Source organism: Prosopis cineraria, unplaced genomic scaffold (assembly GCF_029017545.1).
Source record: "Prosopis cineraria cultivar Desert tree isolate PC_DT_omini unplaced genomic scaffold, ASM2901754v1 PC1, whole genome shotgun sequence".
In the NCBI taxonomy this organism is placed as follows: domain Eukaryota; kingdom Viridiplantae; phylum Streptophyta; class Magnoliopsida; order Fabales; family Fabaceae; genus Prosopis; species Prosopis cineraria.
In genome coordinates, this window is record NW_026555332.1 from 43936769 (window position 1) to 43961223 (window position 24455).

General features: G+C 34.7%; 2 protein-coding genes across 3 annotated transcripts; both read right to left on the reverse strand.

Moving 5' to 3' along the window:
• Positions 1-353: 353 nt before the first annotated feature.
• LOC129317504 (methylcrotonoyl-CoA carboxylase subunit alpha, mitochondrial) lies at positions 354-10700 on the reverse strand. Of its 2 annotated transcripts, XR_008594976.1 has the most exons (17): positions 10246-10700; positions 9547-9668; positions 8797-8944; positions 8246-8383; positions 7903-7998; positions 7751-7810; positions 7393-7485; positions 7198-7309; positions 6826-6930; positions 6524-6660; positions 5948-6182; positions 5699-5865; positions 5478-5594; positions 5046-5288; positions 4850-4945; positions 4089-4302; positions 354-806 (listed from the first exon to the last, which is right to left on the reverse strand). XR_008594976.1 is itself a non-coding variant. In XM_054961822.1 (16 exons), the coding sequence occupies exons 1-16, from the start codon at positions 10690-10692 to the stop codon at positions 4291-4293; spliced, it is 2328 nt and encodes a 775-aa protein (XP_054817797.1). In that variant the 5' UTR covers positions 10693-10700; the 3' UTR covers positions 4035-4290. The 2 variants fall into 2 exon arrangements, 1 of the variants encoding a protein (XP_054817797.1); XM_054961822.1 differs by lacking the exon at positions 354-806 and having other exon boundaries at positions 4035-4302.
• A 2130-nt stretch (positions 10701-12830) lies between these two features.
• On the reverse strand, positions 12831-18188 carry LOC129295974 (sulfate transporter 3.1-like). The gene is given in 14 exon segments (XM_054934571.1): positions 12831-13124; positions 13126-13260; positions 13381-13457; positions 13547-13632; positions 13728-13918; positions 14023-14309; positions 14410-14536; positions 14608-14633; positions 14636-14723; positions 15226-15339; positions 16447-16512; positions 16828-16999; positions 17497-17704; positions 17832-18188. Coding segments are annotated over 14 exon segments (1935 nt in total). The 5' UTR covers positions 18136-18188; the 3' UTR covers positions 12831-13070.
• Between the last annotated feature and the right edge of the window lie 6267 nt (positions 18189-24455).

A 24455-nucleotide genomic window follows, 5' to 3' on the forward strand; every position in this document is an offset into this window, starting at 1 on the left:
GCAGCTTGAGGTGATCCAAGTAACATGACGGCTGAAGAAAGGGAAGAGATTTATAAAATGCTAGCAGCAAATTCAAGGCAGAAAGTGATTCGAGGAAGGAGGGCGATGGTTAATGAAATTTCTATATCAGATCTCTCACATGAACTACGAGATTTAACAAAGAGTTTAAATTTATTATTGAAAAATTTTAGTTCTATTAATTCCCTTTTTTCTACTAGTAATTTTCTTCATTCAGGTTGTGATGGTGATTATGTGGAGAAGGATAACTATATAGGAACTGGTACTGATCAAATTAATCCTCTAAATGATCCCTACTCTAACACATATAATCCAGGGTGAAAAAATCATCCAAATTTCTCTTGAAAAAATTATAGCACTCAAAAGACATAAGCACCATCAGGCTTTCAATAACAAAGAAACACAATTGACGATCGTGCAATGAACTTGGAAGAAGCTTTGGCTCAAATGGCAAATCACTAAGTGAATAGTATGAAGAGTATGAATCAAGAGATTGACCAACTTAAACAAACAGTTACTTCAACTCAAGCTTTTATGAAGAATATAGAATCTCGAATAGGTAATTCTTTGGGGAATATGGAGATCAAATAAGCAATTTGGCTAGCTTAGTTATTAGAAAGAGCCAAAATAAACTTCCAAGCAATATCGAAGTCAATCCACAAGAGCAAGTTATGACAGTCACCATACAGAATGGTAAGGAACCCCAAGAGGTCGATAGTGGAGCTAAAAGTGGGCATTCTCCCTCTGAAGCCAAACCTTATTTGCCTCCCATTCCATACCCCAAGCACCTTCCAAAAAAAGATCTAAATTTAGGCTTTCAAAAATTCCTTGAGATGTCAAGAAAATTCAAATTAATATTCCCTTCATAGAGGCATTGGCAAAGATGCCTGCTTATGCCAAATACATCAAGGAGCTGGTTTCAAACAAGAAAAAGTTAGAAGAATATGCCACAGTTACACTTACAGAGAAGTGTAGTGCGATTCTACAAAAAAAGCTACCACCCAAATTAACAAATCCAGGGAGTTTCACTATTCCTCGTGATATTGGTTGTAATATTATTGAAAATTGTTTATGTGATTTAGATACTAGTGTTAACTTAATGCCTTATTCTCCATACAAGAAACTTAGTATAATAGATATCAAGCCGATCAATGTGACCCTTCAACTCGTAGATAGATCACTCAGATGTCCATATGGTGTAGTTGAGGATGTCATAATAAAAGTCGGTGAACTTTATATTCTTGCAGATTTTATTATTTTAAACATTGAAAATAATTAAAATGTCTTACTTATATTAGAAAGATCAATTTTAGCCACTACAGGTGCCTTAATTAATGTGCCTAAGGGAGAATTAATATTTAAAGTAGGTGAAGAAAAAGAGATATTTAAATTTACTAAAGCTACTAACCTCCCTATTCTTGAAAAATCTTTATGCAGCATACAGATGACACAGGAAGAGGAAAAATACTCAAAAGACCCTCCCTTACATACTTTAAAAAATAAAGAGGAGGAAATTAGTAATGGAGAAAGGAGGGAGCTACAAAGGGAACCTAAAAATTTACTCATTAGTCCTCACAAAAGCTCTAACACTTATACATTGAAATCAAATTAGTAAGTTCCTTGCTCATTAACAAGAACATTCTCCAAAGGGAAGATAAATATTAGTTGGGATAAGAAGGTGTCTTCTAATTTAGGAGGATAAGGATTTCTACCATACTCATAAGGCATCTCTAGATTTTTACAACAGTATCAAGCTATAGACATTAAATGTAGCGCTTGTTAGGAGGCAATCCAATTTTTTTTATTTCCTTTTCTTTGTTGTTTTAATTTGTTTTAATTTCCTTTTATCGTCTATTATCCCCATAAAATTTTATTTGATCACTAAGACCCCTTCTAAGATGAATTACAAGATTACAATGCTTAAAAGGAAGCTTCTTAAAGGTTATCAAAGTCATATCAAAATAAATTAAATCAGGGAAATTTTAGTTTCTTTATCTTTTTCCTTTCCTGCAAACATTGATAACAATATGAAATTTAAGTGTGAGGGAGGGAATATCATGATAATTTTCTATTGCTTATGCTGTTATAATGTTCTTAACAATTTACACGCTGTAATTGGCCTTAATTTTGAAAATTTTGAAAATGTTTGAATTTTTTAAAAACTTTTTGCTCTTTTGTACTATTTTATTTAGCTATATAATTACTGAGGGCAATTATGTGTTTAAGAAAGAATTTAAAACTACTAATACCTCATAAAAGTTTATCAAAAATATACTTAATGCATAAAATATTTGTCCTAATTATTTATGTCTATGCCTAAAAAGCTAACACCTTGTAAAGTAGTTAAAAAGGGAAATGATCCTACAAAAAACAAAAGAGAGAAAAAAATTACTGAGTACCCACTCCGCTGATGCCAACTAGGCCTAGTAACCAGGGACCTTCATCACCAATGTTGGCCTTCGCATCAAACAGCTTAGTAAGTATCAAGAGTGTGACAATAAAGTTTTTGAAGTTTGAGTAACCGGGCCTTTGTATCACTAATATGAGGGTTCGCGTCAAAAGGACCTAAAGAGTATTTAAGAAGAAAGGCAATTCATGAATAGTTAAAGATGGTGACCCCATTGCACTAACTCAAAAAAAGAAATAGGTAAGGTTTAAGGGTATAGACAAATTTATTTTACAAATAAGTGCTCAATTAAAATTTAATTCACTCTTGTGGTGGTACTAGTATAATTATAAACTTTCTCTCTCACATTGAAGCTTTGTAGGTTAGTTATATAGTTAAATTTTACTAGTACTTTGATTAAAGTTTCTATATTTGATATACTTATTCAAGAAATAAAGCAAAACGCAGAAGTATTTGTTTAAGGACAAACAAGTGTGGAAAAATTTAATAAGTACATATTTTATAATTAAATAGGTATATATTTTAGTTTAAATTTGATTATATTTATTAAAATTTCATATCTATTTAATTGATATTTATATATATTTTTCTCATCAATTATAAGATAAAAAAAATTTAATACAAAATTCACTTATATTTTTTTATCTTTATATTTTGCAAAGAAAAAAATAAATCAAATAAAAGGAAAGAAGGAAAAGAGAAATATATATATATATATATATATTAGAGTCCCATATCAATAAGGAAAAAAAAACCTCCACTTTAACTATAAATACTCCCTCCATCAAGAAGGAAAGTATCCAATCACTTATTTGAATATCTCAAGAATTCTCTCTGAGATATTTGAAACTTGTAGAAACATTCTAAAAGCTGAAAGCAAAATCATTGAAGAGTTTCACAAATTACAATTTTTTCTTTTTTACTCCTTAATTTTCTTTCTGATCTTTTTTCATCATTGAAAATTTTAAAACAATGTTATTTAATTTTATTATGTGTTTTTAAATTATTCAATTGGGATAAGGATGTAGCCCAATTGAGAAGCTAGTTTTCTATTTTCTTTATTTTGACTCTTTACATTTATATTTATGAATATTTTTGCTTTTTTTAATTATATTTATTTCTCTTGTTCTTTATATTGATTTAATGACTTGTCATAATCAAGTTTATGGGTAATCTTAATAGATTGGGAAATGAAGAGAAAACCTAGATCTAAAAAAATAAACATAAATAACTAGACTAGAAATAATTCTAAAAATTTATGGTGACTTAAACTATAATTTCATGGTTTAATTAGTTGCTTGGGTATCGTAAGAACGAATTCATCACTAATTAAAAAGGGACTAATAATTTGGGAGAATATCAGGACACTTTAATAATAGTTGTCACTATAATTGATCTGAGTCAATCCAAAGGATAGAAACTAACAACCTATAGGGTGAATCCTAAATCTCAACACTTCAAGTGATTGTGTTTTTATTATCATTATTTTCTTTATTTAATTTTATTCTTTTTATGTTTATCAAATATATCCATTTTATCTATTTTTCTTGAATTATTAATTATTTAAATTAATAAAAGTGTAACTTCTCTGTGAGTTTGACACCTGAAATACTTTGAGTAATTTATTACTATGATCTCGTATACTTATGAGAGCAATCAATACCCATTTGTGTTTCGTGGATTGATGAACAAGCATTCAACGTGGTGGATAAGGACTTTCCTATTTTGTTCAGAATCAATTCATCGGCATGTAACAGGCGTTGTGAAAGCCAGGTGATTACTTCGCTCTTAAATCTTAATCATCCAGAAAGAGGTCTCCCTTGACAAGAGCTTGGTTGGAAGCAGTGTTCTATGTATCGATTTATTCATCCTGACTCCTGCCCAGGCACAAAAACAAGATGATTGTAACTATACAAGAAAATGGGATGTAAATATTAACAATGATTTCTGCAAACCCAATGCCACATATTGCAACAAACAAATAAATTTTACAATTACTGAGGCTCTAATAACACAAACAGGTGAGATTTGCCTGCACAATTTTCAGGCGAACATGAGTAGCATATCCAGCGGCCCTTCACTTGGTGGTGATGACAAAAATAAGAACTTTTGGGAGAATTCTAGCATCGAATAAAAATATTCATAGAACTCAATGTATTTTGTATAGAGCTTGTAAATAGAAAATTAAAGGAAGAAAGTGCGACTTATATGAGATTTTATTTTATATATATATATATACTGGTAATTTATCACATATTAGTTGCTAAAGGAACATGTATTTTGTACCTGAAAAATAAAATGAACATAAATAACAGAAAAATCGCTTGTCCAGAATGTTTATTGATTCATCCTCACTCAACTATGTTCTGTGCCAATCATTTAGTCCGCAGCCAGAGTAAAGAAGAGCAAAGGCAATTAACTAACCTTTACATTGAAAAGAACACTACCATCAGAAACCTGCTCACCAGCCGTAACTTGAAGCCCATTAACGTAGCCAGATGATGGTGCCTTTACAACATGCTAATGAAAGTAAAAAACAGTAAGTTAAAACTTCATGGATAGCAAAACAAAGAAGAGAGTTGTTTTCCAAAGTTTTACGAGCAATTGTACAAGCACAAACCTCCATCTTCATTGCTTCTAAAACTAATACAGGCTGCCCCTCTTCTACTTTTGTCTTGTTCTTCACCATAACTTTAACCACCAAGCCAGCCATGGGGGCCATAACAGTACCCCGAGGGTGGGCTGCTGCTTCAAATTTGGGCTTATGTTGGGATTCATCATCCTCAGACAACTCAAGCCCTATTTTTTCTCTGAAATGATGATGACAAGACCCTTGCCACACATGAATATGCCTAATGTGATCCTGCCAAGATTAAAAAAGGCTGTGTAAACTTCTACCAAAAAAAAAAACAAAAAAAAAAAAAAGCTGTGTAAACTGGCACCAGAATTTTTATTTTTATTAATAATTAACATGTATAGAGCACCAAGGGTATTTTCACTAATTTAACCAATATAAACTCGACAAATGATGCATGTAGAGGAACAAAATTACCTTTAAGTAGACAGCTAGATTAACTTCTTTGTTCACACCATCAGCTTCAACTCTAAAATAATGGTCTCTTAAATATGTTGCTTTGAATTCTAAAGCAGGAGATCCTTGTTCTTCCGTCTGAAATAATATGATAGCATCTTGAGTCTAAACTTTAAAGCAAGAGAACTTGTCCCACATGACAATAGGATTGATAAATTACTGCTCCGCTATACTTATGATACCTCAATCAGGTATCTGCCATCAGGCTGACAAGTGACAGTAAGCTTCAAAAGCTTGGAGTTACTACTATCATAATCATAATCCCATTCAAGTTCCATACTACGCTTGACTTGATGATGTACTCTGAAAGGCGGATAAGCATACCATATAGGATGTAAGCTGCCACTCCCTGAACATACTAGCAGATGTGAATAAGAATGAGATTTCTCGAAATAACTCAGACACATTGCAAAAAGAATGGGGCAGTTTACCAGGGGGATTTCTTGTCAACATGAAATGTTCTTTTGCAATGAGACATGCAGCCGCCAGGGATGCACTAAGCCTGGCAGCTTCATATGCTTCTTTAGCTAAAACAGAGTTCTTCTGATCCTCAAAGAGATCATCTTTGTAGTTATCAATAAAATGAGTCTCCACCTTGCCGTTTTCAAAAGCATGGTGGTTCGCAAGCTTTTGAAGAAAATTGATATTGGTTGGTAGCCCTGCAACCTATAGAAAGAAATTTAGCAATTGAAATTGGTGCGATTTTGGAAATATGGAGTACGAAGAGAAATAATGATCAATCCAAAATTACATAAGCTTTGCCCGAAGGAGAACTGGTTTGATAGTAACATATTGTATCCGGTTTTATTTTCTTCCTTCATCAAGGAAAGGGTTGAGAAACCATGTCTTCACGCTCAAGCATCCTACCGAATTAATCCTTTGACCCCATAGTCTTACTTAAGTGGGTAAAGGGTCTTACTCCAGAAGTTGTACTTTACTGCTAAACTTGCAACCACTATACTTCACAGTGCACCGTTGCGAAAGCATTTATTAAGATCTAGGTATACCTGAAATTTTGACAAACAATCCTTCAGTTTGACCAAAGCTGCAGCACGATTTTTGCCCCAGACCACAAGCTTAGCAATCATGGGATCATAGTGCATGCTGACAGTGTCACCTTCCTTAACTCCAGTCTCCACTCGAACTGCCAAAATAGCATATATGCCATAAGTAAATGAGCGATGTATGACATCAAAAACACCCATTAACACATATTCAGGTTTCATGTTCTTCAACTGGAGAAAATGAGGGATACATGATTCACCATGTATTAGTTACTTGACTACCATAGTATATGACTATAAATGACCTGTTAAGGAGACCGGATTATGATGATAATGATGAAGAACTCCAGTTGCTGGAAGAAACCCCTTTGGAACATTTTCTGCATATATTCGAGCTTCAAAAGCATGACCTGCCAGCATAACAAGAGATAATATAATGCTGAAACTTTGAAGTCCCCTTATAATTTGTATACAAATTTCCCCATAAAACCAGTTAATCTTTCCTTTATAAAGTCAGTCAAGCAATGTAGATTGCTTAAATTTTGACAGCCTTTAATCATATCATAAATGCAGACCCTGTGGCATTTCGTCATCAATGCTTAGACCATTTAGGCCCCCCCGGGGGGCGGGCACTGTCGTAGCCAAGGGATTTGTTTGAGAGAGGGAAGCAAAACTACCTAAGAACGGAACTTGTGACTGACTCAACTGAAGAACTTCACCATTAGCAACATGGATTTGCCATTCTACAAGATCTTGACCAACAATCATCTCTGTGACTGGATGCTCAACCTGAATTAACATGAATCATGTAACAAATCTGTAAACCATAGAAATTTCAGAAAATAGTGACTCTTAAAAACCACTTAAAGCACCTGAAGACGGGTATTCATCTCCATAAAGTAAAACTGGCCAGAGATTGTATCAACTATAAACTCCACTGTCCCAGCATTGTAATAATTAACTGCCTTCAGACATCAGAAAGAAACTTGACATTACACATTAGTAAAATTGAAATTAGGTTTGTCGGGCATAGCTAAATGTTTTATTTATTATAAAAAGCCAAGTCTAACTATTTAGCACAAATAAATCGAAATCAATAAAGCAGAGAATGTAAGGAAATAGCCTGCAAAGAAAGCTGGTCATTCATATGCACGAAATTTTGAAGGATAAAAACCTTAGCAAAAGGTAAGTCGCTGAGAAAATTTATATATTGAAGGCAGAGAACTTCACCTTTGCTGCAGAGACAGCAGCTTGACCCAAGTGTACACGAAAATCTGTAGAAACATCTGGCTGCATGATTGAATTCATTATTACAGGTTCAAACTACAGCAAAGTTTTAAAATGAAACAATCAATATTGAGGACACAGCAAGTAAATCTTACGGCTGGGGCTTCTTCAATTATTTTCTGGTGTCTTCTCTGCACGCTGCAATCTCTCTCATATAAATGCAGAATATTCCCATGCTTGTCCCCAAAAATCTATGATATCAAGTATAGAAGAATTTGCTAGAAACTCAGGTCAACGAAGCTAGTAAAAGATTCAATAACGACCGCGAAGCACTATTTCTCTTCATGATTCACCAACATTAAAAGTCCCATGGTTCCAGTAAATTTTTAGAGAAATGAAAGCCAAATCTCAAAATCAAGAAATTCACTATGAATCACTTTTTGTTTTGTAAGAAGAAGCACCAATACAAGAAGGAAAAGAAGTTCTCACAAGTAATACCTGGACTTCTATGTGCCTTGGCCGTGTAATATACTTCTCCAGCAGTATTGTGCTTATCCCAAAGGAAGCTGCTGCTTCACGCTGTGCAGCTAAGAAGGACTCAACAAACTCATTTGGAGTGTGCACAATCCTCATGCCCTGAAATATTTTGTCAGAATTTCATATGAATGAATTTGTAATCAATGATTGAGTCAATGATCAAAAAATGTCTTGTATGTCTTTTATACCTGTTTCACCATTAAAAAAATGTGATTCTTAAAATAAAATTTTCAACCTTTTAATATTTTAGGAACCTCAGAGTAATTACAAATCGTATTAAGGTTGTTGTATGTTATCTTTTAAGATGAGAATGAGTTTATAAGTCAGAATAGTTAAGATTCATAGGCAATCATAGAACTTATGAAAACCTGCCTCAAATTGACCTCAAAGATTTAGGCAAGACATTTTAACACATTTTGGAAACCCCGTGAGTACATCCATCCATATATTATCACAAATGAATTAAGGATCATGAAGCACAATAAACTGAATAATTATCAGGAAACATGCACCTTTCCTCCACCTCCATGGGTTGGCTTTATTAAGATTGGATATCCAATTTTTTCAGCTTCCAACTTCATTTTATCAATATCTTGTTCATTTCCATGATATCCAGGAACAAGTGGCACCCCTGCTGCCCCCATTATCCTCTTTGATGCACTGATAGATGCATAGACACACTGATAAGTTGAAAAGGCATTTTACACTCTATCTCAGACTCGCACAAATCAAAACGTAAGCATAAGAATCATTGAGTGGGAAAATGATCCAAACTTGTCACGCTGACTCCAAGTATTCATGATCGAGTAGAGGCATACTTGAAAGGTTGGCTAGATAAAAGAGAAAAAGGAAAGTTACATGATATTCCCAAGATAATTCCCACCCCCCTCTCTTTACCCACCCAGATCTCTCTCACACAGTAGATAATTCTTAGCTGGTTGGAAACATCAAATTTCATATTTGTTAGCAAGTTGATATTTACATAGAAGAGGATTATTTAAACAATAAATGAAATATGCCAATAATGATCCTTCACAAACTTGGGTATCCTATGCCTAATGCTTATCATAAATGGGCATGCACAATTCAATAAATTACAGCATAAAACTATATTAGTAACTTCCAAGTTCCCACCTCTAGCCTTTAGTGAGGCGTTCCTTATGCATTTGAAAGTTAAAAACCGAACTTAAAATAGGGGGTGTTGATATTAGAATAGGGGAAGGAATGAAAGGAAGACAGCAAGCAGTCTGGCATGCTCATACCTTTTGTCACCCATATCCCGGATGGCAGATGCTGGAGGGCCAATGAAGGTAAGACCCCTATCTTCACATAGCTGGGCAAAATCAGCACTTTCGGATAGGAAACCATATCCAGGGTGGACAGCCTAATTACCAAAAGAACGTGTTCGTTCTGAATACGATGCCCAAAGTTCTATGTAATCATTATCTATGAGTACTAGAAACGTGGAGTTTGGGATTATAGTCACACCAACAAAGCACACATTAAGAGTCATAGATAAATACAAAGCCTGTCTCTATATGGGGAGCAATCTTAAGTATACAATATATCAACACTAAACAAGTTGAGATATTATGTCACCTCAAAATCATCATGACCGTAAATACAGAATATATGGTGCTTAGATATCCTATATCACATCAATCGGCTAAGATCGTGCCACAGGGTTGGGAAAATAGCAGGTCAACGGAATTGCCAAATTGACCATCATCGAAGTGGTGACACAGTCCTTGGCTTACTAATGCAAATAACAGGTGATTGTCTATTGTTTACGCCAGTGACAGCAAGAATAATAAGCAAGTGAAAACTGAGCAAAACAAATAAGCAAGTGAAACTTTAATTAAATAATAGAGTGAAAGCCCCGCTAACCAATGACCCTGTTACATTGTTTCATTTCTCCAATGATAGACTCTAATGAACAAAGAAACGGTTCCAGGGCTCACCTGCGCACCAGTACGTATGGCAGCATCAACAATGGAGGGCCCATTCAAGTAACTGAACCGAGCCGGAGGGGGTCCAATCCGTATGGCTTCATCAGCCGATTGGACGTGGAGCGAGTCCTTATCAGCATCACTGTAAATAGCAACAGTCCGAATACCAAGCCTCTTCGCAGTCCTTATGATCCTGCATGCTATTTCACCCCTGTTGGCTATCAGAATTTTCTCAATCCGCTGTCGAGCGGCTTTCTCCCCTGATGAGGACAGCTGGGAGAACGTTCGAGTGTAGGTGACATTGAAGGGTCTAGTAGCAAGCTTTCTACGGATAATGATGAGAGAAGCCATGGAAGTGATGGATTGGAAGCGGACTCCGAGATTTGAGCACTTGAGCTTGAGAAGATGAAGATCGGACAGAAAAGGAAGATAAGTACGAGAGGAAGGTGTTTTAGTCATTTGATGTATCGTCCTTAGGGGTAGTTTTGTATTATCAAGGAAACAAAGAGTGCGGTAAAGTGGCAATGCATTGCCGCATTGGAGTGGCCAGCCTTGGTTGGACAGCGTGCCGTCTTGCTTAGTCAGCAAACAGGCAAGGCCTAGTCAGCGATAATCCGGGAGATGTTTTTAAATTATATTATCCTTTTGGAATGGGCCTGTCTCTCTCAGAGCAGACTTATTACGCTCGTCGATTTGCCCTCTGAAATACATCATGGGCTTTTATTATTCTTATTCTTTGGGGGTTTTATAATTTTTATTTTGTCAAATTATTTTCACAACAAACATTTCAATCTCCCTCATATTTAGGTTAATTACAAATATATTTTTTTAATTTTTAAAACCTATATAAACATCATATAATATAAAAAGTTATAAGAAATACAAATATTTTCTATATTTTTAAGATTTTACTTTCATCCCTCAAATTATTAAGTCATATATGCTAGACTAATATATTTCTCTTTAAATATAAATATCATTTGAAAAACATTAAAATTATGAAAAAAATTAATTCATATATTTTATTCCTTTTTATTTATTTTTTAATTTTTTAGTTATTAAATGTATTCATTTAATAATTTTCCAAAAAACTAAATACATAAATTAGCTAAAATAATATTCAATCACACATTTAAAAAAAATTATCAAATAATAATTTAATACAATAAGTTACTCGATATAATTTATTTTTATTTTTTAAAAATTTCATTAATTTCAACACAAAAATTTAAATTATTTATTTGAATATCTACATAATTATTTAAAGTTTTTTAACATTCAAAGAGAATAGATAATTAGATCATAATGGAAAATTAATAATTTTAAAATTTTAATATGAGTACAAATAAAAATGAAGTTTTTAGAGTGTTTAACAGAATATTCATAACGTATTTAAGATTTGATTAAATGTAGGTTTTGAAAATAGAGGGGATGTCTTTGTAATTTTAACAAAACATAAGGGAGATTGTTGTATTTCACTCTTATTTTTATGATATTTGGTATTTCTTTGCACCCATGTATATTCTCTTCATTCAATATAAAAAGGAACTACATCTACACTTACAACATTTGGTTCATCCGGTGGTTTGGTGGTTGTTCTTAAAAAAGATTGGGTTTTTAAGATTTGATTAAATGTAGGTTTTGAAATAGAGGGGATATCTTTGTAATTTTAACAAAACATAGGGAGATTGTTGTATTTCACTCTTATTTTTATGATATTTGGTCAAATTATTCTTTCAACCCATGTATATTCTCTTCATTCAATATAAAAAGGGAAACTACATCTACACTTACAACATTTGGTTCATCCGGTGGTTTGGTGGTTGTTCTTAAAAAAAGATTGGGTTTAAATCTTGTAAATCAAAAAATTTGTCATCGTAGGAGTTCTACACTTATGTGGCCCAGCTTAATTCAATCTGTATTGTTCAATTCTAATATGGCATTAAAAAATGATCAGTTGTTATATCAAAAAAGCCGCACCATATTTATTTTTCTGTGTAAAGTATCATATATTTAATTTTTATTTTATAAATATTTAAAACCAAGTTTTATTGATAACATTTATGATTTCGATCCAATTAAAAATATGTTACCTTTCTCCCCTTCTGAGTAAAGGAACGTAATAGAAAAGTGGAATGGAAGAAACTCAGATCTGCCTATAATCGCTTAATGGGGAATTGACATGTGGCTGTTTGTTTTAATTTGATGGTTTGGAAGAACGCAAACTTGCATTTTTCTTATCGGTCTCCTGTTCACTCTTCACATACTATTTTGCGTTAAGGGAATTTGGATATAAGTGTCTCATATAATAAAGAACGGCATTTTGATTTAATCAAATGATTATTAAAGATTTTGTGATATAATACTCAAAGAGTATTAAATTTTAAATTTTTAAAAGGATAACATAAGTAAAGAGTGCAGTGGTTAATTGAGAGAATTGTTTTAAATTTCTAAAAAATATATATTTTAATAATTTTAAATATTGATAAAATTTAGCAGTTATAATTAATAAAAGTATCTTTACGCCAGAGACGGAAATTTATGTTGACAGTGTGTGCCGATACCAGGAGGGGCAAAATAGAAAGAAAGCACTGGGATTTCGTTGCAGAAACCAATTACTTTCCTTTTGAATAAACTACAATGATGCATAAGATTTAGCAGCTTATGATCAAAACCATCTTCCAACTAAAACTGCAAACTTCAGATCAGATATAAAGAGATCCATTCTCTTCATCTTCCTATGCCCCTAAATCCTATGAGGACATGATTTTACTTGCTCGTATTCAATAACTAGACGAAACGGAGCTCTCTAAAGTGCTTCAATATTTGTACGTAGCCTAGACATTGTTCCAAGCCTCGGATTCATCTTTCTTGGGATGAGGTTTTGCACGCAAGCATAAGCATGTAGTTGCATGCTCTAACAGCCTCTTCAACTGTCAGGAAGACCCATTTCTGACCTATAGTCTCAATGAACATGGCTTTATTGAGCTTCTTCATCACTTCACTTCCAGGATTGACCAGAACAAGCTGAGCAAATGGTAAACAAGGATTGAACAAAATAATTGATGGAGCATTCGGAAAGTGTAAGTATGTAGCTGCACTGCTGCAGCACAGTTTCCAGATAGCACAAAAGAGAAAAAGGCTTACCTGCAGCCCTCTTCTATCTGCAATCTTCTTCACCTCTTCAAGCATGCTTATTCCACTCGTATCAATGTTCCCAATGGCTGCCATTGCAGATTATTCATCAAGTTAGATTGGGAAACCTGTTCATTCAATTCTACATGTTTACTGAATTCTCAGGTCCATCACTTACTAGTCATATCTAGTATCACACTCTGCAAACTGGCTTCCCCTGTGGCTTTAACCCTGCCTTCCTCTTCATCAATCCACCTCGTGATCCTACAACATATACTCTCTCTGTTCAGGTGTCCATTTCGATGAAATGCCATGATTGCGTTATGTAAAAGTAGCAGTTGGAGTGAAGAGATCGTTACCTCTCTCTCAAATAACTTGCATTGGCAAAGTAGATCGGGGAATCAATCTCTAGAATTAGTATTCCAGGAACATGGTTGGCATTTGGATACTGTTCAACATTTCTGTACACGACAGAATTTGGAATGTTGCCTAAAACAAACGTCCTTGGCCTTGCAACAAACAAGAGAACCCTAAGCACAGATATGAATACCTGCACGTGTATGCACAGAGAAGTACACATTACTAGAATATAATTAAACGCCGCAAGTCTTCTAGAGCGCGGGAAGGAGCATAGTGATGAAGGGCGACACTTACGGCTATGACAAGGCCAATTTCGACACTGCCAAAGACGACACCAACGTAAGCACTGATGCATACTAGGAAGTCAAACTTGTCAATCTTCCAAAGATGCATGGCTGCTTCGTAATCTATAAGGCCCAGCATTGCTGACACAATGATGGCCGAGAGCACCACCAGTGGAGTGTAATAGAACAAGGGCGTCAAGAATAACAATGTCATCATCACTGCTATTGCCATCACAATGTTTGATACTGCAGTCTTGCATCCCGCATTGTAGTTCACAGCCGTCCGCGAAAATGGCCCTGACGCACGTTCAAATTTCAAGCCAAATTTGTTAACAGTTGATGAAGCAAAGATAGAACTAAATATAAAAGTCTAGAAGAAATTAAACAACAAAATTACCTGTTGTGAGGTAGCAGGAGGTAAAAGAACCAACTATGTTCATGGTCCCAATAGCTATCATCTCTTTGTTGCCATCGATATGGTAGTTCTTGAACATTGCAAAGCTTCTTCCAACTGCTATTCCTTCCTGCACAATCATTTATATTAGATCGCCTAGCTCGTTCCTTATGGAGCCGATCAACATTAATGAACACTTACGGCGAGGGCTATGATGCCCGTGACAAACCAGCTCTAACAGCTGTGGTCATATAAGGCGACACAAATACCAGATCTTTGAAGGAAGGGGGATTTAATCCCTTCTTCAGCTCTCCGATCTGAAAAATTCAAAAAACACACACATTAATCAAGAAAATAAATTCAATCACTCTCAAAAAAAAAAAAAAAGAGTTCCAGCTTCGACTTTCAGAATGGAGACAAGAAAATAGGTCAACAAAATTATTCTAAAAGACTTTCATAAAAAACATTATTCGCAAAGACAAAAGCATGCTAACATGTGTGAGTGTTGGAGGAGCATATGACGTGAAACACTGGTGCTGGTGAATGGTGAATTATTGGTGATGGTGGGCTCGAACGAAGATGTTCACTCTGGAAGGCTCAACAGGGATTCAGATGCATTATTGTAAGAGGGCAATGACTGGCCCATTTGAAAAAAGAACGGCCCAGTAAGTCAGAGGAGACCGAGCTTAGTGGGGTCCTCAATGGACAGCTTGACAAAAAGTTATGGGCAGTCGTACCGACTGTGCCGTGTTTGACTGTGTGTGTGATTGTGTGCACGGGGAAGAGAGAGAAAGGCGTGTTTAGATTGGGAATGCTCACCACTTGAACGCCGTGCTTCTCGGCTTGAGTAAAATAAACAAGCAGACTTCCCAGGATCACGGACGTCAACGGCGCCATTGCTGACACCCAAAAGAACTTCGGTCGTCGTTTGCTCTGCGTATACATTAATCCAACAAGTTAGTATACTTCGTTATTCACTTATTCGTTCATTCATTTACTGACCACGTGGCAGAATGAGACAAATAAAAAAAAAATAACTATCTTGTTGCATCCTAAACTTATGCCTTCGGTCAAAGATTCTTCGCCTTAGTGGAACCAGTAAGAAATTCAGACATTAAGTATGCACATATTATAACCATTAATATCATTCTTGAATAAATAAGAATTAATCTACGACAATGTATAGTATGCATTGTTCCATTCCAAGCACCTAGAATGCTTGATTGTTTCGACTTCCTAAGTAGATGGAATCGAATCGTATAACTTTTTGCTGAACACGTGTGTGCCGTCGCATGCATCTCACGCATGACTTTGTCCACTAGATTTTATTATTTTTTTATATTATATTTTTTAATTTTAAATGAAGCATGATAAAAAAAATAATATGTGTGCACGTAAATGTGAGTGTGTGAGTGTGTGTGTGTGTGTAATTTTCTTATTATTAATAAATTATTCAAGATAATAATTATTTTGTTTAAAGATAAAAAATGAGATAACGTAACGTAATAAAGTTTGAGCCATCAAAATTTAAGAATTAACATGCACCATAATGCATATACATATATATAGATATATAATATCTTAAGTCACCAAAACTTGGTCCGGCTGACAACAGAAACAGGATCAGGCTGGATTATACATCATATTGTCAAATTAACGTCTCACAAAATTTTCTGACTTTCAAGGGAGAAAGGTCACCCATACAGATTAAGCTTCTAACCAAGCATATGAAGAGATCAAATAATTAACGGATGCTAATTAATCTCTCACAGTTAAAGAGTTAAAGTCAAGATACTTTCTGATGTGAACAAACTTTATCTGTTTTTTTTTTTTTTTGTTCAGTTCAGTGTTTGGTGAAGAAAGGGAAAGAACACCGACCAAATATATTAATAATTAATTGAAGATGGAAAGTGCAGCAAGATCTTCAAGAATATTTTATATTTAGTTAATATACGAGCATACACGGCGCTATTATTTAATTAGTCAAGTCAGATTTTTGTTTATATAATACGTGCATGTGTGAGGGTTGGGTCCACTTACGAAGTACCGGGTGAGGAGCAAGAAGAAAATGAAGCAGCACCCTAACACAGCGCTTTCCCATCTCCACTGCAATGCAAATAAATCAAATCAATATAATGACCAAGACCATGCCAAAGTCAAAACTATATACGAACCTAGTGCTCTATTGCAAGTCGTAAAGGTAAGTGGCTAATCATGAACTACAGGCTAGTACTGTTACTAAAGCACAAAACGGTGCATGTGTGTCTGATAAGAGCCAATAGAGATTTTTTTTATGGAAATAATTTTAAAGGCACATGCGACGGTGTGTTCAATGATGTGCGCGCATATATTAGTGGGAGAATAAATGGCAGAGAGTGGCGCGAGCAGGGAGAAAGAAGACAAGGAGGGTAAAGTATTGACCTCGTGTGTTTGGCTAAAAACGGATCGCATCACAGAGACAAGATCGGCGTCATGGGTAAAATGCTCCAGTCCCAGAATCGATTTCAGCTGTTGCAGGCAAACCACTGTTGCTGCTCCTCCCATGAACCCTACTATTGATGCATGTGACAGAAAATCCACAATAAAACCTAACCTGCAACCATTTCTCCCTCCCTTATCAATATCATCAATCAAACAGCACATTTATAATTTTCATGCACATGACTAACGTGTGTGTGTGTCCATGCCTTTTGTCATCTAGCTACACTCATTTAGTGGACAATTAATTTTTTGAAATAACTGTAATAATATTAATATTTTTTTGCCAGAGAGTGGAAGAATCTCTTGGATCAAATGATTCAACTGACAAAAGTAATCCTCCTCCAGCGTGTAGTGAAGCAACCTGATCTGGCGATCGAGGTGTCTTCTTTAAATTAAATTTGGCTCCTGAGACTAGAGAAGAGATTAAGGAATTCATATGACGGCTTGCTCAAATATAATTGTCTACACGAAACCTATTATATTTAACTTAGTATATATGATGTTTATTTATACATGACGGCGACAACACGCGTGAGATTCTTATACTTTCATATACCATTCATTATATATATATATATATATATATGCGCGGATATCTCTAGTACTTACCTAAACAAACCCAGTGAAGCTTGCAAAACCCCGGCGAAGAATGTAGCAGTGAAAGCAAGGTGAAGGAAGAGCCTGGAGTCGACGTTGGGATTGACCGATCTAGCCAGCATGGAGCCCAGCAAAAGCGACCCAACCGCCACTGTTCCCACCGCCAAATCCCTCGAACTTCCCATCATCGCATAAATCAATGGCGGTATGAAGCTGGAATCTGCACCCATTTTTTTTTTTAAATTTCACAACCCAGAAGGTTAACTCTTAGCAAAGACTCTATCGGGACATCAAATAAAATAATGTGATTTTTTGAGTATTTATATATTGATTGAACAGGAACTCACACAGCCCAAGAATTGGAGGGAGGTTGGCGAGTTTGGCGTAACTGATGCCTTGAGGAATAGCCAAGCTGGCGATGGTGATGCCGGCAATGATGTCTGATTTGAAGAAGCTGAGAGTGTAGCGAGGTAACCATTCGAGGACAGGGAAGAAGTACTGGAGGCCGAGAAGAAGTTTTCTGGAAGGTGGCTGGTTTTTGAATTGGCTGAAAGGGTCGTCCGGAAAAAAAGTCTCTTTAAGAGAGTACATGAATGACTTGACGAATGGTTGAGGCGGTGGAATGGCCACTCGCGGACCGCACTCCTCCATGTTCGTCGCCGCCGACGGGTACACGTAATCTACGTTATCGGCCTTTGCTTCAGCCAATCAATAACTGGCTTTCGCCTGGCTATTATGAATTGTCTTGTATATTTGTATAAATAATGTGTACTTATTCTGGGAAATGAAGCGAAGGGAATGGGAAAAGAGAAGTAGTGTTGGTGAGAAGAAAGGATAAGGATGAAGAGGAGGAAGAAAGAGTAGAGGAAGTGAGGTGAGGATGATGGTGCTGCGTGGAGGTTGCAGAATGATACGGGTTTATATAAAATCTTCCAGCGGAGGGTATGTTTGGCCGTGTGTTCGGATGATGTGGTGGGCGATTTACCCTTCTTTTCTTTTCGAGCCTTCGTGTTTTTAGTGCTCTTCCGGGGGCCCACTGCTGCAACGCACTAATGGAAGAGCATATCACACCCCTGCTGTTTCACAGGTCTATGTATGATGTGTCATCAATCTGTACCTTCCTTTCTTTCTTTTTCTACTCAACGATTTCTTCGATTAACATGGATAGAAATAAATATGAAATCATTATTTTAATAAATTCCATGTATTTTATATTTATTTATTTTGGAATTGACAAAGAAATGAAAATTTTTAAAATCCCTTAATTCAGTTAAAAAATAGCAAACAGTGCCTCTGACGTACCACGCCTATTTTCTTTTAAAAAATGTTTAAAACTGTTCAGTTTCGCAAATTTTGTTGTCCAGAAGAACTGCATTGGGAGCGAAATCCGGAAAGGTCACGTATCTTTACAATTTGCCCCTTCTGCAGGAACAGAGCCAAAAAATTTACTGAGAGGATGGGAATGATAAAGTATAGTACATGATATTAAAAGAAAATTAAATTTATATATATTACTATTATAATATAAATATTTTAACTTAATTTTTTCTATTCAATTTTATATATATTTATAATAAAATAAATATATTTTTTCATTTTATAAGTTTTGTTAGTTAATTTTTTATGGTATAAGAATAATTAATTATTATGTTTATGATAAATTTTTTTAAAATTTTTTCAATATAAACTATCATTAAATTGATGAGTATTTTATCTTCCCCATAAGTATTGAATAATTTAATTATATCATTGGGATTCAAAATTTTATTCAATGTAAAAAACTCTATTATTTACTTATTAAATTTACTATTTAATTTTTTTAAATTGTTATATTTTTTATTCAATATATCTTGAGATTTTTGTTACAGTGCGTTATAAAATTATTATAATATTAATATTTAAGAGCAACTATAATGTTATCTTATTAAAAATAAGGAAATATATACATAAAAGACTACTATAAAATTAAAATAAGAATTTTGTCTATGATTTCGAGGCTTTTACAATGTGTCAACTTAGGGGGTTAAAAATATACTACTCTTACATTTATTGAGAAAAAATTTAAAAGTTATGAAGACTATGACCCCTATCGGTCCCCCTCTCTCCAACCCTGTCCATCTGAATTATAGTACAAGTTATAGTTAATTAATTTATTTTCAATAATATTAATTGAAACTTTAAATTTTACTAAAAAATATCAACATATTTTCATTTATACCCTTATTAAATATTCTCTATAAGAACCTTAATAATAATAATAATTAAAATTTTAATTCATGATTTTTTTAAAAAATAATAAATAAAACAGGGGCATAGTTAAAAATAAATATAAAAATTATTTAATGTTATATATTTTGAATCAAATAAACTATTAAAAAATGTTTTATAGCATGATGTAAAGAGGGCATGTTGAGTGCCCAGTCCGGGATCATTACAATCATTGAATTTGCCTCGAGTGACGCGGAATCCTGCTATTGGGTGGAATCTTCCGAGCAACTTCTTCTTGGAGCGTGGGTTTGCTGGTTATTTGGTTGGATTTGGTACTTCTTACTTAAGAAGGTAAAAACTTACCTTAAACTACCCGCCCCAGATAAAACTCCCACTATCTTATTGCGTTTTCATCTTGAAAGTTTTCAGACGAACACTTGTCAGGCTATAGACCACATAAATAACAAGAGACTTCTTTTTTTTTTTGAGACTTGATTCTCTGTATATCCGAGCATAAGAAACAAACCATTGTACTAATGTCAAACATATGGATTTTGATTTTCTAATTATGGCTTCTATTATGAGTCCTTCAAATTGTAATGTTTAACAAAGGAGTATAATTTTTAACTTGATTTTCAAGTGAGTGAGGGATAAAAACTAAAATCAAACTAGATCATATATTGAGAACTTTGACTGCTGTGTTAATTAATCACTGACCGCCGGAGAGCTTAAGTGAGTGGGAGGTAGCGATCAAGTATCAACAGTCTAATAATGTTTTAGTTTCCCTTTTTATTTGTCACATGGTCTGTGCATTGGAAGGTCAAGAGCATTGATTTGACTGGACTGCCAAAAATAATTGAACCGAAATCAACATTTCATCCATTGACTTGACGGCCAAAACGGGAATTTCATGCCCAATAGGCCAATATCCCTTCAACGGACGTTTGACAAGACGTTTGATATCCGTCCCAGCTCTTAAAGCCCTAACGCTGGTTTTTTATTGCAAAATATTAATTTTTATGTTGCGCATAGAAACCTTGCATGATGGGATAAACGAGAGTCAATAAAAAACACTTTAAACATTATCAAATTCTATTTGAAATTAAATAGTTTTATTATATACTTCTGGGTCACTAAAATATCAAAAATAGTTTGCTTGTAAATTAATTATACATATATCAGTGCGGACAACAATATCAAAATAGCTGGAGCCATGGAAATTAATGATCTTATGCTAATAAATTATTACGGGAATTTAAGAGATAGCAAATATCTTATGGAACAGAGCTTCACTTGAGAGACAGAGGGGGGGGGAACTCCTATACAAATAAAACTTGCTTAACGTAAAGATTTAAGGAGATTAAAAGTTAGACGAACCCATATTGATATTGTATAACGACACGGTTAAAGTCAGTGTAGAATTCACAAGCTAAAACCTTAATTTGACCGTAAGAAAGAGGCCGCGAATTTCTTCTTCTTCTTCTTCTTTTAAAAAAAGGTCAGGCGACTTAAATTTTAGCTTTAGGTGATTCGGTGTTCGTGATTATTAAAATTGTAGCAATGCAATTGAATTATTCGCCAATGTAATGATTTAACGCATATGTCATTTTTATTTAGAAAAAAAGTCATGCTTAAAAATTCAAATATCAGTCATGGACTGAAAACATTTTAGTGCAGCGAGAGGTATTGAGAAAATAGAAGAATCAACGGGAATTGAATATAGCCAAAGGAACTAACCCCTCAAAACATGATAAACTAATAATAGAATATCTGTTATGAGATATGCCTCCATCTAGTGCCCAAAATGTCTCGAACATGATTGTTGTCAATTGAAAAAATACTAATACAAAAGCCAAAAAAACAATGAGAAGAGTGGAGGAAGTGGGAACAGGGGACTGTAGTCTGTAACAAGGTCGGGACAAGACAAGAGAGGAAAAGGTAGGAGAGGGGATGATCTCTTGATGTTGGCATGTGGTTAATCAGGAGCCTTAGAACGTGGCATCTTCCACTATAATTGCCCCCGTGAATGATTGAAACCCATCCTGATCATCGCGTTAGTTTATATAATTCTCTGCCTGATAAAAACAAACCAATACTGTTAATTCCAACTAACCTCCTTAATCATACTCCTAATTGAATATCGAACGTAAAGACACACATCTCAACCTTCCAATTCTTATATTTATTTATTCATACACAGTAGCGTGCAAAAGCATCTTTTATTTATTTCGACTTGCCGGGTTTGGATTCTGCCTCACCCTCACATATGCTGCTCCATGCTACTGCCGCCACTGCCATTATATCGCTTTAAATTAGCTATCAGCTCATCGTTTAACAACTCTTTAAAGAGGATGTGTTATCGTTGAAGAATAACAATTATCTCCATTTATTAAAAAAAAATCTCCATTTAAATTTTATAAACCAAATTCCTCACAATAACAAATTTAAATTAATTTAGATTATTTACCGTCATATATACTCGCGGCCTTGTAATCTCGATTCACTATTCGTTTCTCACACACAATATTTTTGCTCTCGTCCTTTAAGTTTGGTTACGTGTTATATGCTTCGTTTACGATCCAGTTTACAATAAAATAAGTCAAGAATCTGAATATTATCCATCCGATACACGCTTCTCTAGCTTTCATGCACACCAACAAAATTTTAAATTTAGTCGGTGAAAAAACTGTTAAATAATACCAGCGGCAAATGTGTGTAGCAGCAAACTACTGACTTGTTGCTTGAGTCGTGCCCAGAAGGACACTGTCCTTAAGAACTATTCCGGCACACCCTCGGACGCCCGGCAGTTTCGCAGGATTAAACAAGCATTTCCTCGGTGGAACGAGGAGAACAGAATAACGGAGACCAAACGTAATTACAGAGGCACACAGATAGATTCACAGAGGGAGGAAGAGAGAACCGCAAGGACTCAAGAGGCTTCTGTATTTTGCTCTGTCTGAACCCATGGCTATATATAGCTCGAAGGTGGACATGAACGTTGGGGGGTTACCACCGGTTTAAAAGCTCGGTTACAGTCTCATAAAAATTATTTAAAAACTTGTCTGGAAATGTTGGAGTTACACAAAACGCATTCAACTCTGGAAACGTTGGGAACGTTTGGGAAGACAACCGTTTAGAAAAAATTAATTTGTTTTCAAGCCAAAATAATCCGGTAAAAGGAACCCACTACCTCTTAAACTCGCGCGCAGGGGGGCGAATCGGTTGATTTCAACTGCGATTGCCCTGAGTTGGCCTGTCTCATGTGTGCGAGGCCACTTCTCTTCCAAGCCCATTTTACTAGCCCACTTCATTCCTTAGTATATATACACTATGAGAGTCTTTCTTTTAATCGATGTGGGACTTTGACACACACACACTTTTGACACACATACAACAAAAACTTGAGCTCAAACTTAAGTTCCTGCTCTCCCTCTCTCTCGACGAGTTTTCAGATAATTTTATGGAATGCCCAACTATCATGCTCTCCCTTCAAAAATATAAAACATTTTTAATTAATCTCAACTTTAATAAAATAATTATTTATTTTTAAATTAACTTTATTTTTTATATTTATTCCTAGTGTTTTATTTTAAAAAATATAAAGTGATCTATTTAATAGCGATACTTTTTTAAAAAAATAATGATTAAACTTTAAAAAATTAAAAATACCTCATAATTTTTTAAGGGAGTGAATATAAATTTATTATCTTGAAACTTTAATATCCTTCCAAAAATAATAATAATAAGGACAGAAAAACAATCGGTGGCAAGTTGGCCTCTGCCTTGCCAGTGGTAGCATTGCTATCTCTAGCTCAAATGTCCCGTGTGCCGAGTCATTCAATTAGAAATTTAGATTTTGATTGCCAGGGGGAAAAAACAATTAGAATATTAATATTTTGATAATTTTAAAACTTGTGATTTATAAATATTATAGTTTTTATTGTACTTTTGATGTGTTTATTAGCAATGAATATTAGAATACATTTATCTATTAAAAAAAAAAGAACTCTTCATAAAATTTCTGGGCAAAAAAAAAATCTTCACTGGGGTCCTTGTGCGGTGATTTGAAATGCCTGCCAAAATTTCATGGCTTTAACAAGAAAATTATATTTGATTTTTTTTTGAAATTTAGTTTTTTATGCTATATCTTTGGTTTTTAAAGCATACACACAACTTTTGTTTTAAAATTAAGATAAATAATTTTTTTTCATCCAAGGCATTCCCATAGTTGGCATTCATCGGACTAATCCCTTGATAAATCTAAATGTCATTTAAATAGTTGTTCTCTTTTAAGTAATATTTTTTTATACATATTTTCAAAAATTGAACCCTATGATAATGCTTAAGGTGCCTGGATCATTTCCATCTGTGCCACATGTGATGCTTAAAGTTGTTTAATTAAATTTGGGGCAACGCCTTTCACCGTGTGTTTTTACAGATACAGTTTCGGCCATCAATTTGAGGCAACTTAAGTAATTGAGATAAGAATTACCGGACGGGATGATGGTGAGAGAGCCCTGTTTCCTGATCACATTATGGGCCATGGGCCATTTGTCCAATGAGATATAACTGGGTTTGGGGCCCACCACTTTGTTCGGCGGCACTTATCGCGTATGGTCTCCTGGGCCCATTGTTCCTTGCTGGTTTAATCCGTGCTTTGCTATCTTCTCCTGGCTGCTCAGTCTTGTACTCCATGCTTTCTCTGCTTCTGTTTTCATTATCTATCCGCCTAATTTGTGTTTAGTTAGACTTACATATGCCGT

What these genes read in the sequence shown, in the direction of transcription:
- LOC129317504 (XM_054961822.1), bottom strand. Translation starts at nt 10,692, where the DNA reads ATGACTAAAACACCTTCCTCTCGTACTTATCTTCCTTTTCTGTCCGAT. An exon ending in AGATGAATACCCGTCTTCAG is followed by an intron (nt 7,310 to 7,392) that starts GTGCTTTAAGTG and finishes ATGTTAATTCAG; the next exon opens with GTTGAGCATCCAGTCACAGA. An exon ending in TAGAAGCAATGAAGATGGAG is followed by an intron (nt 4,946 to 5,045) that starts GTTTGTGCTTGT and finishes TACTTTCATTAG; the next exon opens with CATGTTGTAAAGGCACCATC.